The 16,250-nt window shown below is 48.4% G+C and overlaps 1 protein-coding gene across 1 annotated transcript; it reads left to right on the plus strand.

The window, feature by feature from the left end:
- The first annotated feature begins 2,851 nt into the window (after positions 1–2,851).
- On the plus strand, positions 2,852–3,643 carry TMEM81 (transmembrane protein 81). Its single transcript, XM_086919713.1, has one exon. It carries the CDS (start codon positions 2,852–2,854, stop codon positions 3,641–3,643), a length of 792 nt encoding a protein of 263 aa, XP_086775839.1.
- The last annotated feature ends 12,607 nt before the right edge of the window (positions 3,644–16,250 follow it).

The raw sequence follows: 16,250 nt of genomic DNA on the forward strand, positions 1-16,250 counted from the left end.
TGTGGCCTGTGTGTTGAGACCTGCCTAATATGTGAACGAACAGTTATTAAACTGGATGCTGTTGGCATTAGTGTCGTGATTCCTGTGAGTAATACAAATGAACTCTAGAAGTATGCCTCAGTAATTTAGCGTGCCATCAGGACAATAAGGCACCCGCCCCTCTGATGCACACACTGCTCTGTAGGGGTCCACTACATTAAAAATCATTTGTTCTTGGAGCCCCCCAGGCCCTACCCCCTATTTCATTTAACAGGGCCATTTTCTTCCGAAGACAAGTACTACGATGCACATATCTGGAAAAAAAGAGTGGACTACATAGCAGGAAGCTGCATTTGTCCTGCATCCAATACTTCCTGGTCAGAGTCGAGACTTCCTGTTATGATGTGTCAGAGAGCTGTAGGCTCTACACGTGGGGGCTTATTTACAAGCCCCTTGCGCCACTTTTGCGTCACTTTTCCTATGTTAAAAATGATGCAAAAGTGGCGCAAGGGGCTTGTAAATCTGCCCCTTGGTATTTTCATGCTTGATGCTGGACTTCCTGGTATACAGCAGAACTTTCAGATCAAAGATGCAACTTCCCGTTGCAAGGTGTCGTGCAGGATTGGACTAAATTAGCCACATTAAGGATCAGATTTTTTTAAGTATTGCATTGCCCTTGCGTCATGCCTGGTGTCGCAAAGGCAACGCAATACTAAAGTCAGATTTACCAAGCAATGCAAGGCCATATTCCATGGCCCTGCGTTGCTTGGTAGATCGGGAGTAATGCAAGGCAGCATAAGTCGTTAACTGGTGTCACTGTGCCCTGAGGAGGCATGCTGTGGTTGGAGTGTAGGTATTCCCATGCATCCACTTATGTAGTTTGGCGCATTGCTGGATTTACCAAGAATTGTTTACCATGGAATGCCTCAAAATGTTACACATCCCCAGGTGAGGTGCAATGAGGAGAAACATCTTTATTTCTCCTTGTTGTTTCCTCTAAGTATGCTGCATTTTGTAGCACACTTAGAAAGAGGAACAAGCCTCAAGATTCTTTTTGTGCGGAAGCATTCCTTCCTGCACAGAAACAATCCTACCTGCAATAGCCGCACCCTTGCACCATGGTGCAAGGGTGCCTGCATTGGCGCAAGGCAGCAGATTGTGCACCAGCACAGTCAGAGAGCAGGAATGCGCCATAGATTGGTAAAATTGGTGCATTTCTGCCCTCTCATGCAGCACAGCAAGTTGTCTGACCCTCAATCTAAATCCCCAATTACATGAAAACTTGAACTGCCCCATTAGAAAGGAAGTCCTTCCTCAGAATTGGCTGTGAGAGCTGCATAAATATGTCAGATTTGGTCTATGTTATTCAGAATGAAAGGTGTGCATATCACTGTCCCACTATAGATGAAACAGCATTGAAAGCCATTAGGTCTCGCCTTTGAGACCTATTGGCTCTGTCACTGCCTTTTGTTCATGAACAAAAGAAGAAAAACAGTGTCATGATGAGGACGCTGGCAGCCGCTTCCTTTTGTATGCACACATTCATGCATCATTACACAAGCCTGTGCCTGACCTTACATGCACACTTATAAAATTATGCGAGTTCCTCTTTTTTTAATTTACCAATCCAAAATGGATCTGTAAATAAATCTAAACAAAAAAAGTTACATGAAAGCACTTTTTAAGTATAAAAGTTTCAAAAAATGATTTAAAAAAAATAGGACTATGGGGGGGGGGGGGGCAACTAAGGTTTCCACTTGACTGGTTTTCTACCAGCAACACCAGTATTTTAATGCCCTGGCTGGTGGTGAAAAAATAAGCAAAATCAGATAAAGCAAGTATTATAAGCCTTGTACTGTACATATTTCAATCTGCAAATATAAATTGAAATCACTTATAAATGTGTTTTAGTTCTGCTTTAATGATCCAAGACGAACAGAGGAAACAAAGACAGAGAAGTCATGTTACAAATGAGTGCTTACAGTTTTGTTTACAGTCCTATTCAGTATCATGTCCGGACCTTTGCAGACTCTTAGCCCAAAAACAAATTAACAGTATTTTTCCGTTGGAGAGGAGGGAACTCTAGTGGCAATAGAGGAGTGGACAGGGGACAGAAGCAATGGGGAGTGGGCAGGGTTCGATGAAAAGTAGCACACAAGAAATAAGGAGCCAGGGGAGAAAAGGGACCGGGACTGTGGGAGAACTGGAATTGAGGGAGGAGTAAACAAGGGAGTGAGAGCAACACTGAGTACAGGAAAGGGAAGGAAGCATGTGGCAAGAGAAACTGGCATGAAGTGTGAGGGGGAGGGAAGCACAGAGATGAGGGGAAACAAGAGGTAAAGGGGGAGGTGCACAAGTGAATCTTTAGGCCAAAAGAAAAAAGTAGTTGCCTAAAAGTGAGCAGTGGAAAGACTGAACTGAAAAGGCTATGCTCCAGGTGGGGGGGGGGGGGGGGGGGGGGGGGGGGGGGGACAAATAAATGATGGACAAGACAAGTCATCAAAAATGAAGCAAGTCAATGACAGTAAAGGGAACCGATGGTAAGCAATGGGTGGGCTATAAGCCCATTCTAAGATCATGGTAAGCTGACAATAGCCCTTTTTTCAAGAAAGCAGTAAATAATATATCTTCAATTTTCTCTAGAAACGTTTATTTAGGAAATTACTGTCAAGCAGCACATCACCATCATATGTCTCTGTCTGGCCTGACTATGTCTTCTCTGCTGAATGTTTAACCTCTAGGCTCTTCTAACATCGGGAACCAAAGAGAGAACATTTTGAAAGACTGCCTCTAAAGAAAGCTGCTTAGGTCTGGCGCAGACCAGACTCTTCCACGTGTCAGGAGAAATACATTTTTCCCTGTTGTGCAATGCATGGAGCCCCTAAGAAGCTGCGTCATTTTCGGAGTAATCGTTTTTGCTATCAACGCTGATGACACCACGGTTTCCTTCCCACCTGAGCTCTTGAGTGCTGAGGCAAAGGTGGTGGTGAAGAGCAGCGGATGCAGTGTTAGCTGTGGACTGGGGGTCAAGGAGCTGGAGTGGTGCCTGGTCAAGCCAGATGGATCTGAGACTGATTGCGAGACACGCCGAGAAGAGTGTATGGTCAGCTGGGACTGTGGCCTGCAAACATTCACCATCCCCACTGGTGCTCCCTTTCAGATCAACTGCTTCTCCAGTGATACAGTAGGCATAGGCCTGCAGTCCTTTCTCTACACCTGGAGGTACGCCTATGGCCTCATCACCACACTGGATGCGCTCTTTAGAGTCTACAGGACCCCGGACTTCATTATCCAATTCAACGCAACCAAGGAGGCCAACGCTGGCACGTACCGGTGCGATGTCTTGCAGCTCAAAACCTCCAAATTTGTTAAAAGGGTCTATTTTGGTCTGAAGATCATCTCAGAGTCAATGGTGCAACTGAACTTTGACAAGTTCCACACCACCAAACAGGAGCTCAAGGAGTTAGAGGCGGTCCCGGATAACTTTATCCTAGACTTCATTGAAAAACACTTGGATGTCGACTGGACATATGAGCATCGAATGATCTTCATCGGGGTGGTGGGGATTGGTAGCGGACTAGTGGCCTCTGCCATTGTCTGGGTCACCTTGCGGTATTTTTACAAGTTCCTGAAAAAGAGAAAAATTAGACGTGACGAGAAATGAGAGGTTACAATTTAATTTTGTTTCACTTAACATTGGTACCGAATTTTTATTTTTTAATTAAAAAAAATATACAAAAAGGCAAAAAAGACGAAAGTGTGACATTGTCTCTCTCATAATTGCCCATAATATGAAAAATGTTGACCCGTACAGTACCTATTATTACTAATATTTGTAGGGATGTTAACATGCTTTTTAACTTATACAGTCTCTCAAATCATGTGCGCATCCTAATGTTCATATTGTTTTAAATGTGATATATTAGTATATTAGAATGTTATGCGAGTGCCTCATCACTCCAGCTTCCTTTCTAGCGCTGATCCTTGACATTTCTCCGGAACAGGACGGAGACGGAGTTGCAGGTGCTATGGGAGTCCATCGGAGGCTGAGGGTTTGCTGAGCTGCAGGAGGAGCTCTCGGGAGCCCACGGGAGCTCACAGGGGGTTGAACACCCATTACCTCCTCGTCCGTCTTCCTCGCCACAGTATAAACACATGAGCCTTCGGCTCCCACAGAAACTCCAAGCACAACTTTTCTCGTTCTAGTCTCCCTCTCCCTCCTCTAAGATGGCCCCCAGTGGCTACAGCAAATCCCATAAAGGGATACAGAAACCAGCAAAACGGCCTGTTTTTTGGTTTCTGCACTTCTTCGAGTGCTGTCTGCCTCGTGTACAGGTGAGTGGGGGCTGGGGTCTTGCTGGAGCAGCCCCTTGTGTCCTTTTGGTATATGGAAGGGGGAAGTTAGTTGTGTGTTGCTTCACTTTTCTTTTTGTTTAATGTTTATTTCCACCCTTCTGTTGCCGTGCGCGCTCCAGGTCCTGCTCTAGCGGACTTGGTGGAGCGTTGCATCGGCGGGTTCGCATGGGACTCGCTTTTAGGTGGGGACCGTGCCTGAGGTTCCTGCTGAGCGGGATGAGCTTGTGTGTGCGCCCCTTACCGACCGTCCGTCCTTCTTAGCGGACATAGCGCGGTCGGATGGTTTCTTTGGCCGGTTACATACACGCTTACCTTGTGAGTGCTTCGGTTCACTGTGGCTGCGGTTGGCGCGTTTGTCTCGCGCTGATGTTAGTCTTGTTGATAGGGGCCAGGGCTTTCATTGGGGCGTGCGCACGAGTCTCCCTCAGTCTTTATTGCTCATTTGTGGACGTGCAGTGGGAGGTTTACATGGTTGCTTAGCAACCTCCGGCCTCTTTTACCGGTCAGGTGTTTCAGGGGATTGCCTGTGTTTTTTTTCACTATTGTATGGCTGTCATGGACGGTGGTTCGTCCAGTTTGGCTGATCCCGATTCACTGGAGGCTTCTGGTTCTGGGGTGGCAATTCCTTCAATGGAATTGTTACAAAGAATGATTAATTCTGCTGTGGCTGCTGCTTTGCAGGATAAGGTGCCGGTTCCTCCTGATAAAAGGGCGAGGCATGATGGCGATCCTGCTGTTGACTCTGAGACTGAGGAGGATGTTGACATCAAGGGTCGTTTTGTGCAGGGTACCAACCTTAAGGAGGTGCTGAGTCACATTCGCAAAAACTTGGCTTTCCCTGACTCTGTTGTGCCTCTGGAGGATGATTTATTTTCTCAATATCAGCGTCCTGAGCCTGAATCTTTGCCTCTGCATTCTTCTGTGTTGAAAGTTTTGGAGACGGAGTGGAAGGATGTGGACAAGGGTTCTTTTCCGCGTGTTTTGAATAAACGCTATCCTCTGCAGGACTTTGCTGTAAAATTCCTTTCCTCTGTTAAGGTTGATTGCTTGATGGCCAGTATGTCCTCTCATGGGACTGTTGTTCCGGAATATTCCTCTCCTGCTGACCCTGTGGATCGTAAGGTGGATGGTGCGGTGAAGCGCACTTTTGCGGCTGCTAATTTTTCCATCCGGGCTGCTGCTGCCTATTCATCTTACGCAATACAGTCCTTGCTTAAGGATTTTAAATCTTTGGCTGAATTGTTGGACCAGGGGGAGGATGTATCTTCTACTCTGGCGATGATGGAGCAGCAGGTTTGACTGCTTTCTGATGTTTCTTTTGATTCATTGGGGGCAGCGGCTTCTGTGGCTGGGTCTTCTGTCGCTGCAAGACATCAGTTGTGGCTCCGCTCCTGGAAGGCTGATGCGGCGCAGAAGGGTCTCCTGATGAAGATCCCTTTTTCTGGGGTTAAGCTGTTTGGTTCCCCTTTGGATGAAATGGTGAAGAACATGGCAGAAGACCATAAGCTCCTTGCTCCTGAACGTTCTGGTCGCTTCTGTGCCTTTGGTTCCCAGTGGGCTTTTGGTCATTCTCAGAGGGGCCGTGCTGGTCAGCCCTTTCATGGGAGGGGGCGTGGCCGGGGTGCTCCTTCCTGGAAACCGCCAGGAAACTGCTTGGTCACAGAGCGCTTTACAAATATTTTCAACATCAACATCAACATCTTTGACAAGTCCCGGTTCTCCGGTGCTTCTGCCTCTTCCGCTCCCGCTTCAAAATCGTGACTGGATCGCTCCTGGTGTGGGTCCGGTTGGGGGTCGCCTCACTTACTTCATGGACTCTTGGCGCGAGACTATGTCAGATCAGTGGGTGCTTCAAGTGGTGTCTGAGGGTATACGTCTTGGATTTACCCAGACTCCCCCAGACTGTTTCAGGTTCACTCCTTGTCCCAGGGACGCTCTAAAGCGGGTGGCGCTTTTGGAAGGTATTGAGTCCCTTGTTGTGAAGAAAGCCGTGATTCCCGTGCCCGAAGATCAGTTGGGGTTGGGTTTTTATTCCATTATCTTCCTGGTGACCAAACGCACAGGGGATATCAGACCGGTGATGAATTTGAAATGGGTGAATACCTTCGTTCCTCATCAAAAGTTCAAAATGGTTTCGCTCCAGGTGATCCTTCCTCTGGTGTCTCAGGGGGATTTTCTGGCCTCAATAGACTTGAGGGATGCTTATCTACATGTGCCTGTTCACCCGGACTCTCAGAAGTTTCTACGATTCTACGTCCTGGGTCGTCACTATCAGTTCCAGGTATTGCCTTTTGGCCTCTGCTCTTCGCCCAGGGTTTTTACTAAGATTCTGACTCCTATTATTGGCCATTTACATAGGGGGGGGGGGGGGGGGCATTAGTGTTTTTCCTTTTCTGGACGATATTTTGATTTCTGCTTCTTCTCTTTCGAAGGCGAAGTTGCATGTCCGGAGGGTGTGCCATGTCCTGGAGCATCACGGATTCCTGGTGAATGTTCCGAAGTCCTCCCTGGTTCCTGCACAGGAATTGACTTACATTGGGGCTCTGTTCAGGACTCAGTGGGGGATGGTGTTCCTGCCCCCTGATCGGATTCTGTCCCTGATGTCTGCTGTTCGTTCCCTGTTATTGTGGCCTTCTCATCCTGTGAGCCTGTGGTTGCGGGTTCAGGGGCTGGTGTCTGCATCTTTATTGACCATACCATGGGCTTGCCTTCATATGTATCCAGTGGTGTCCCACATTTTGTTGCATTGGGACCCCTGTTCCCTAGATATGAGTGTTTTGATCTCTGTGTCCTCTGCGGTTCGGGTGGTCCTGCATTGGTGGTTGGACGAGGCTCATCTGTCCCGGGGTCGCCCGTTTCTGGTTGTTCCATCTCAGGTTCTCACTACAGATGCCAGCCTGCTGGGATGGGGTGCTACTCTGGGGGATTCAACGACTCAAGGGGTTTGGCCTCGGTCTGTGTTGTCTTGTTCTTCCAACTACAAGGAGCTGAAGGCCGTTCTGTTGGGTCTGTTGGCCTTCTCGGATCTTCTTCAGGGTCACCATGTGCAGGTCCGGACGGACAATCAGGTGGTGATGTCCTATGTCAACCATCAAGGGGGGTGCAGGGTTCGTTCCCTCAGTTGCCTCAGCCGTCGAATTTGTTCTTGGGCAGAGGTGAACCTGGAGTCCCTGTCTGCGATTTACCTGCCTGGTCAGGAGAACACTGTGGCGGATTGTCTGAGCCGTGTGTTTCCATCCATAGGGTCTTTGTCCCTGACGCCCTTGATGTTCGGGAGGTTGAGGAGGATGTTTGGGTCTCCGATTGTAGACCTCTTTGCTTCCCAATCCAATGCCTAGATCCGCTGCTTTTGCACGATTATGCCTTGCCGGGATGCTTGGAAGGTGGACGCTCTGTCATTCCTTTAGCTGAAGGGCCTGTTGTATGCTTTTCCTCCTGTTCCCCTGATTCCGGCAGTCTTGCAGAAGATCAAGAGGGAGGGGTCATTTGTCCTTCCGGTTGTTCCAGGGTGGTGCCGTCGCCCTTGGTATCCCCTATTGTTGGAATTGGCGGTGTCTCCAGGATGGGCCTTGCCGTTCGTGCCGTACCCTCTGTTGGGCCCTCTTCTTCCTCTGCCGGTGTTCTGGTCCCTGGGTCTGCGGGCCTGGCTCTTGAGAGGGATTCGCTGATGCGTGAGGGTTGTTCTTTGGCTGTTGCTGGGGTCATTCAGCAGTCCCGGAGGCCTTCTATGCTAAAGTCCTACGCTAAACATTGGGATCATTTTGCTTCTTGGTGTGTTGGTCGTGGGCTGTCGATGGCTTTTTTGGACCCGGCTCGCATTCTTGATTTTTTGAATGATGGGTTTGAGTTGGGCTTAGCCTTTTCTACTCTCCGTGCACAGTGGCCCGCTATTCGGGCATTTCATGTCCTTCCTTTGGTTTCGGTGTCTCCTTTGGTGGCACAGCTTTTTAAGTCTCTGTCTTTCCAACGTCCCCGTCCTATCCTGTGTCCTCCTTCTTGGGACCTTCCTTTGGTGTTGCGTTCCTTGCAAATGGCTCCTTTCGAGCCTTTGGAATCGGTGGACTTGAAGTTTTTAACGCTCAAGGTCGTGCTTCTGCCAGGCGTATTGGGGAGTTGGGGGCTTTCCTGTGGTCTACTCCATTTTTGGTTATTTTGTTGGATCGATTGGTCTTGCGCCCTCATCCTACGTTTGTGCCTAAGGTGGATTCATTTTTTCACTGGTCTGCTGAGGTGGTACTTCCGGTTCTGTGCCCTGATCCTTCCTCGGCTGAGGATTGGCTTTTACACCTCTTGGATGTTCGTCCTGCCTTGTTGATTTATTTGTCACGCACTTCTTCCTTCTGTAAGGTGGACAATTTATTTGTCAATTTTGGTTTGTCCCGTCGGGGCTTGAAGCCTTCCCTTTCCACGGTCAGTCGTTGGATTAAGGAGGCCATTTTGTTGGCATATGGTTCTGTTTCTGAGGTTCCCTCTCTTCCTGTTCAGGGTCGGTCCGGCAGGTCTGTTGCGGTGTCGTGGGCTGCTTTCAAGGGGGTCTCCATGGAGGATGTTTGCAGGGCTGCCACTTGGTCGTCCCCTCATACCTTCATGGCACATTACTGCCTTCAGGTTGGGGGTGGGGGATCTGTTTCCTTTGCCTCTTCAGTACTAACTGCTGGTATTCCTTGAGGTGTTTCTTTTTGGTTTCTCTGCCTCTTGTTAATAAACTGTGTTTCACTATATTCGTGTTGTGGACTGTTTTCCTTGCATGAAGCTGATTTGCTTGGGTATCGGCTCATGTGTTTATACTGTGGCGAGGAAGACGGACGAGGAGGTTATGCCCCTGTTACTTACCGGTAATCTTCATTACTCCGAGTCCATGTCTTCCTCGCTACAGTATAGTTTCCCTTCCCTCCCGGCCCTGGTGGTGGGTTCATGTCTGCGGCTTGGTTTTTCAGGTCGTTTTGCTGGTTTCTGTATCCCATTATGAGATTGGCTGAAGCCACTGGGGGCCATCTTGGAGGAGGGAGAGGGAGACTAGAACGAGAAAAGTTGTGCTTAGAGTTTCTGTGGGAGCCGGAGGCTCATGTGTTTATACTGTGGCGAGGATGACAAGGACTCGGAGTAATGAAGATTACCGGTAAGTAGCCGGGGCATTCCCGCGTACTCCTCTCACTCCCGCCCAGGACTTTGCGTGTGTATGCGGCAGGTTTTGCTGAGGTGAAGGAAGAGAGGGGGTAGTGTGAGCCGCGGGAGGCCGTCTCACTGCTCCTGCTGCCTTTCCCTCCTCTACTTGCCTCCTCACTGCTTGCCACAGCTTGTAGGGGAGGTAGGGTGACCAGGCGTCCCGGATTTGCCAGGACGGTCCCGGTTTCCCACCAGCTGTCCCGGCAGATTTCAAGAAATTTAGCTAATTTCTCAGTTTTTAACGACCGAAAATGGTGGAGGTTCTTTTAAATGTTTTACAAAGCAGGGATAGTTAGCAATTGTTTCAAAAAAGCAATTTAATTGACAGGAAAGCTACTGGGTTTAAAAATTGCATTTTATGTTCTTACTTCCTGTTCTGTAATTTTATGATGAGGAGCGCTGTCATTCCCTGTGCTTGCTGGAAGTAAAATAGTAGTCATTCTTCTATTTTAGTGAAATGTCCCTGTTTTAGGCTTTAAAATTCTGGTCACCCTAACCGGAGGACGAGTGGCTGCCCCCAGGGGCCACAAAGGAGCTAGGGCACAGCTGACAGGGAGAGCATAGCAAGGACACTCCATCTCACACCTGCTCTCCCCGTTTGCCCCACCAGTGCCTCCGACCAGCAGCTCGTACCACCAGGCCAGGTCGGCAACAACAGAAAATATACCTCGCCCCCTGGCCTTTCTTCCCTGCAAGCCGCAACATGCCGCAACAATTGTCACTGGGTACTTCACAACTGGTTGGGACAGTGACGGATTTCAGGAGAACCCTGAAGCACAGTCTACACTACCTGGATTTATCTGACCAAGGGCTGCAACTGTATTTTTTATTTTTTATTTAATGCGTTTTTTTATAGCGCAAACTTTACCCGAAGGTGTCAGAGCACTTTACATAAGAAATGTAAATGTAAATGCGGGTGTACTTGTAAAGCGCACTGTGACTCCAACGGAGTATCCTGGCGCTGAAGACCGCTGGGGAACCTGTCCTGGTTTTCCCTGTGAGATGGTCCCTTTCTGGGTATCTCCAAGGTGAAACCAAGCATCTCCGGCATCTGTGGGGGGCCGTTGTAGAGATGAGGCAAGCTTAATGCCACAAGTTGCCGAGTGTGTACCCTGGTTATAGTAGGCACGTGGCGAGAATTATCGAGTCCGTTTTGACCCTGGTCCACGACCCTGCCGCGTCGGGAATTGTACTCTGATCCCAGGCCGTTCTCTGCTTACGGGTCTGCCGCCTCTAACCAGTGAGCCACACCACTCCACTATTCACAGAACCAGTTTTAATACATAAGGACTTAGGATTACGTGTATTACATAAAGATACAAGCAGAAAAAATTGCAAATGTACAAGTTGTAAAGTCACACAAGGAAGAGAGTCACTCATGGAAGCGATACAAATGGATAAACTCTAAGCATCACATAGGAATGGTAGAGAGCACAATGGTCTACAGTATATACTAGTGATTAGAGTTATCTCTATATACATATATATACAAATAGTAGAATTGGGTGGGAGTAGGGAGGGTGGGAGGGATAGCGGGGTATGGAAAAAAGGCAAATCAGAAACATTTGAGGATCATCAAGGGGGAAACGAGGGAGAAGGGTAAAGGCCGAGGGAACGGACAGGATGGTGGGCCAGGGTCAGGAGAAAGAAGCGGCCGAGAGCAGCAGCAAAATGGCGGCCAAGACAAAAGAAAAAAAGTAAAGAAGTCCATGAATAAAGGAGCACAGCAGAGGGGGGCAGCCACAGGAGCAAGGAGGGAAAGGGATTGGGGGACCACCGAAACTAAAATGAGTCAATTAGATGGGCAAACGCTCAGGGGCCACTGGGCAGCAGACTGCAGGCGGACCAGGGAGTGCTTCAGTTGGCGATAAGCACTGGGGCCAGAGGGGACTGCGAGAGCACCACTATTAGTCAGGGTGGCTAAGAGTGTGCCCGGGCGGTACCACAGAAGTGGCCCTACTAGGTAGTGTGTGGCTTGTGGTAGCTCCGAAGGCTCCGCTCGTCTGGTTCCCGCAGGGAGAACTGGACAAATACAACAGCTAGGGGTAGCCTGGGGGTGGCCAAACCCAACAGCCAGGGGGCGCCTGGGCAGCCTGGGGCTGGACCAGGAATCCACAAATAGCGGGCAGTGTAGTACACTGGACTAAATCCTAAAAACCCACAGCAGCGGGAGGCGGGAGCTAGGACATTGATTCAACCTGCGCAGTTGTCACATTCTTTCACATTGTCATGCATCCAGTGCGGGGCTTCGAACCCAGCAGCAACCCGCAGTTCAGGAGCTGGCAGCCCGGTTGACATGGATGCTGGGAAATACTTTAAAGCAAACTCCAAGTAATCCAAGAAGCCCTTAATCATGGGCCCAGGGTATAAGCCAGCAGCAGTCAGAAGCTGTGTTCCGCTCTGATACCCCGTAATATTACTAGATACCAGAGTACAAGAACAAGAATAAGAAGGGGCATTAGAAATGAGTATGTCACTCAAAAAGAAACTGCCACAGGATAACTAATCGGATTCGATAGAAGCCGAACACGCAGGACTTACCCAAAGGAGGATAACAAGAAGTACAGCAACCCTACAATTACAAGCACAAAACAACTGTGATATCTCCCACCAAGGGCTCATCACTCCCTTCTTCCAGGTCTCCGATGGTACAATAGACTTAACAGACACATCAGTTAGCCTTGTGCAAGGCGGAAAACCGCCCCCCCTTACTTCGTCGGGTCCCCCCGGTGACAACAAGGCGTGGAGTGGCGCTAACACCAGAGAGTTCGCCACCATCCATATAACAGGAAGCCCTGTGAATACTGTAACGCTCGAAACCAAGGCCAAAAGCCCAATATGGATCACAGCAGAAATCCACCAATGGCAAACAGAGGAGGAGGAGGAGGACAAGGCCAAAGAGACCAAGGCAGGGTTTGTGGCTAACCCTGTGACAAACACAGAGATACGATCTGTCTTACCAGCGTCAGCCCAGAAGGATTGTCAGGCCAACTACCCAGTCACGGAAGATGCAACCTCCTCCTTTTTGCAAAAATTTGAGATGACCATCGAAAGAACCCTAAACGCTACCCCAATAAACATGGGAAAGAACTTAGAAGGGAAAACGCATCAATCAGACAGTAGAAGCCCGATGGGGCAAGAAGCCCACCAATATGCAATGGAAGCAGCAACCTATGAAGACTTACATTTGTCAGCTCTGAGGGAAACCTAGGACACAATCACCAGGGCCCTATTATGGGAGTCTACCAAAATGGAAGTACTAATTGACTTACTTCAATCAATTGCTCAGCACTTGATGCGCCAAGATGCTGAGAAAAATTGAGATTTCTCTTGACACCATCAAAGCCAACTCAGCTCGCACCAATTCCTGTGCTGACATTATTGACAAGTGGGCAGGCCTACCTGCAGTTCTAAAGGACATCTTGGCTTTAGCCAAGGGACATAAGGAAACACCCATCTTAGAACAAAGCCCCTCAACATCATCAGGGGGGAGATCGTGACACCAGACTCCTCAATACTTCATCTCTTTGAAGAGATAAAAGTAATTAAGGATCCTCAGAAAGGGCCAAGCTACCGGAGTAATAAGTACATCCTCGAAGCCCTGGGGAGCGAGGACTATGAGGCCTGCTTACGTGATACAACAATCAAAGTCTCCCAAGAAGAAGCGCCCAGGTTGCAAGGCAGAAGGTGCTGTGGAAGGGGCAGAAGCCCCACTGTCAAGGCGGGCCAATGAGAAACTGAAGAAACAACAGAAAAAAACAAAGATTACACAAAGAAGATCACTATTAGTTACAACATCGAACCACGGTGGCGAAGAGACTAGCAACAAATCAAAAACCACTCTTTCCAATTTTTAACCTCAGAAAGTCAACTAGACTTAAAATGATAAGCGAGGTACACAAAAGGACATATGAAGATCAAATGCGAGAGAACTCCCCTTCAGAGGAGGGCCCACAACTAGAAGGGCAAATTACATTGGAGACCCGAATAGAGGCCGCTTGGCAGCCTACACCTCAGGAGACTGCTGGCACCCAAACCAGGGGCACCACATTCCCGGGCCCAGAGCCTCAACACAGCACGATGCATTGTTCCACAATCAGTCAGACTGTGCAGAACATTGACCAAATATGGGCGGGTCAGCCTAATTGGGCAGCTGATAGGTTCTCTGCAAGTGATACCCACAATAATCAACAAAATCTGATCCTTTCAAGGCCTGCTCCGTGGAAGGGTGCCTCGACTTGTGCACCCCAACACTAACAACGACTAAGCAATCTATGAGGTGCTTCTCACCCCTAGATATAATGCCAAAGGCTCCTTCAATATTTTGAAGAGGTCTAACATCCTACGGCTCCTGGGTCATCTTGACGCTTTGGCAACAATCACCTCAGACAACATAGAGTGGATAAAGTTCAGAACCTTGGAGAGGGATACACATGGGGACTCCACCATAGTCGACTTCACTCAACAGCAGGTCCAATTGGCCATCCTAGGTGAAGCCCCTCGTCTTCCAGAATGGGGAATCAAAGTCACTGCACCTTGCATGCCAAAATACCCTCACATTCTTATACCTAAACATGCATCAATCCTCAAAGGCTCCACAAACAAATATGTAGGTGAGAGAGAGAAAGTTGGTCGACCAAGACCCCCGATAAAAATCCACATCACACACAGGGATATGCAGCGCAGAGTGCAGCCGCTTCAGCAAGAGCAGGCCCACAAGGTGGAGTCTCGGCAACAGTGTCCCTAACCAAAGAAACGAGAACAACGGCATAGGATGTCCAACCCCACGTTTTAGAGAACAAGGCAAACTAACCCTCATTTCATGGAAAATCGCAGGGCTAAGTATCAACCTCAATGTTAAGGTTAGACATGAGTTTCTTGCAAAGGGGGACATTTTGTGTTTCCAGGAAACCTGGGCCATGTCAAATAGCCCAATAAGCAGATTCTACGAACATTATAAACCTACCACTAAAAACAACATCTTTGGTGATCCATCTGGTGGCCTTTCCATATTCCTAAATCATGCAGGCAAACTCAAAACGACAGTTATAAAAGTAGAAACACCAGATCTCCAAGCTATTACTATCAAAGGGCTAAGAAAGGGGCTGGGGACCTCAGCCCTAGTCTCTACTAATAATTCATTGTTACATTAACCAAATAAAACTTCAAACATTACAGGTTTTAGAATCCTTCATTAACATCTTGGAAGATATACTCATAAGATTTGAGAAACGCATTGTGATAATTGCGGGAGATTTCAATACGAGGGGTTTAGAGCAAGTTCAAGTGTTACCCAGCTGTAGGAAGAAGGTGGGCTTGCTGCTCTCTCCTCTTAATAACTTCAAGCTTCTATCCACCCACTAAATAAAAAAAAACAGCTGTCCCGCATGGAGCCCACTGCCAACTTTCAGGTACATATCTTCCATATATTATATTTTAACAAAAAAATAGGAGGCACTCAAACTAAGCGACTTCATAGTGGATGACAGAGACAAAAGCGACCATAGGCCACTTCGTGCCATTTTCAATCTGGCCCCGGAATCAACGGATGTCCTGGAATCAATTGGTGCATCCCTAGGCAAAGAACGACATCTGGTACTTAAAAGGTTAAAATAGATCACTAACCTAAGCACCAACCTCATGGAGTATGTAGCTGGAAGGGAAGTGGCGTTCCAGACACAGCAAGCTAAGAACATCATTGATCTCTGGGAAACACTGATAATGGACCTACAGCACGTGGGAAATGCCAATGGACCAAACAGGAACCAAAACGCTATTCGATTGGCGCCGGAATATAGAGCCCAAAATGCTTAAACGTGAGCTCGGAAAGGCTATTAAGGCAAAAAGGAATGGATCCCCGCTGTCACAGTCTACTACAATCTAGGCCCTGCGAACCACATATAAAAAGCAAGTGTGGGAGCTGAAGAGATCCCAGACGGAAATGAAATGGCTCAAAGTGTTTTCAATGATCAAAGGTAAAGACAACGGCAAGCTATGCTGCTTTATCAACAGCCTAAGCTCTCGCAGCCCGCCCAAAGAGAACAATACTGTGGGCGATGTGTGGGAACAGTATGTGAAGGCGCTGTATACAGGTGCACTGACCAAGAAAGGTCCAACCAGTGCAGAATGGGCCCAGGCTGCAGCCACAGTCAACAAACAAGTCACAAAAGGCCCAGGGAGAACCCATAGCACCTAGTCAGTTCGATGTATATACAGTGGGGGAGATCGCCAGGACCATCAAGGCTACCAGAACCAATGGGGCCCCAAGACCTACTGGCATTACAGCCCAAGTCTTTAAATCAGCTCCAGCCTTCTTTGCATCCACCCTCACTCCACTATTCAATCAATCATATCTCACAGCAACGGTCCCACATTCTTGGAAAGGCTTTTTTCTGTGTCCAATATTCAAGAAGGGTGACAACTCAAACCATTCTAATTACAAGCTTATAGCCTGGCTTGACATTGAAGCAATGTTCTACGCCCGCTTACTATTAAGGGATCTAGAAGACTGGGTGGACAAGAACGGCATCCTCATGCCCTATCAAACTGGCTTCAGGAGAAATAGCTCCACATTGGACAACATCCTACCTCTTGAAGCAAGTCACAACGAGCAACAAGCTGTGCCTGTTTTGCTGCTTTTTGGGCGCCATCTTGTGTGTCCTAGTGGTGGCGGCTCACACGTGGGGGCCCTATTTAAACCTGCCCTTGCTCGCGCAGCGGTTTACGCCTTCGCTGAGCCTGAGTCGTGC

Source organism: Lissotriton vulgaris, chromosome 5, assembly GCF_964263255.1.
Source record: "Lissotriton vulgaris chromosome 5, aLisVul1.2, whole genome shotgun sequence".
Taxonomy (NCBI): domain Eukaryota; kingdom Metazoa; phylum Chordata; class Amphibia; order Caudata; family Salamandridae; genus Lissotriton; species Lissotriton vulgaris.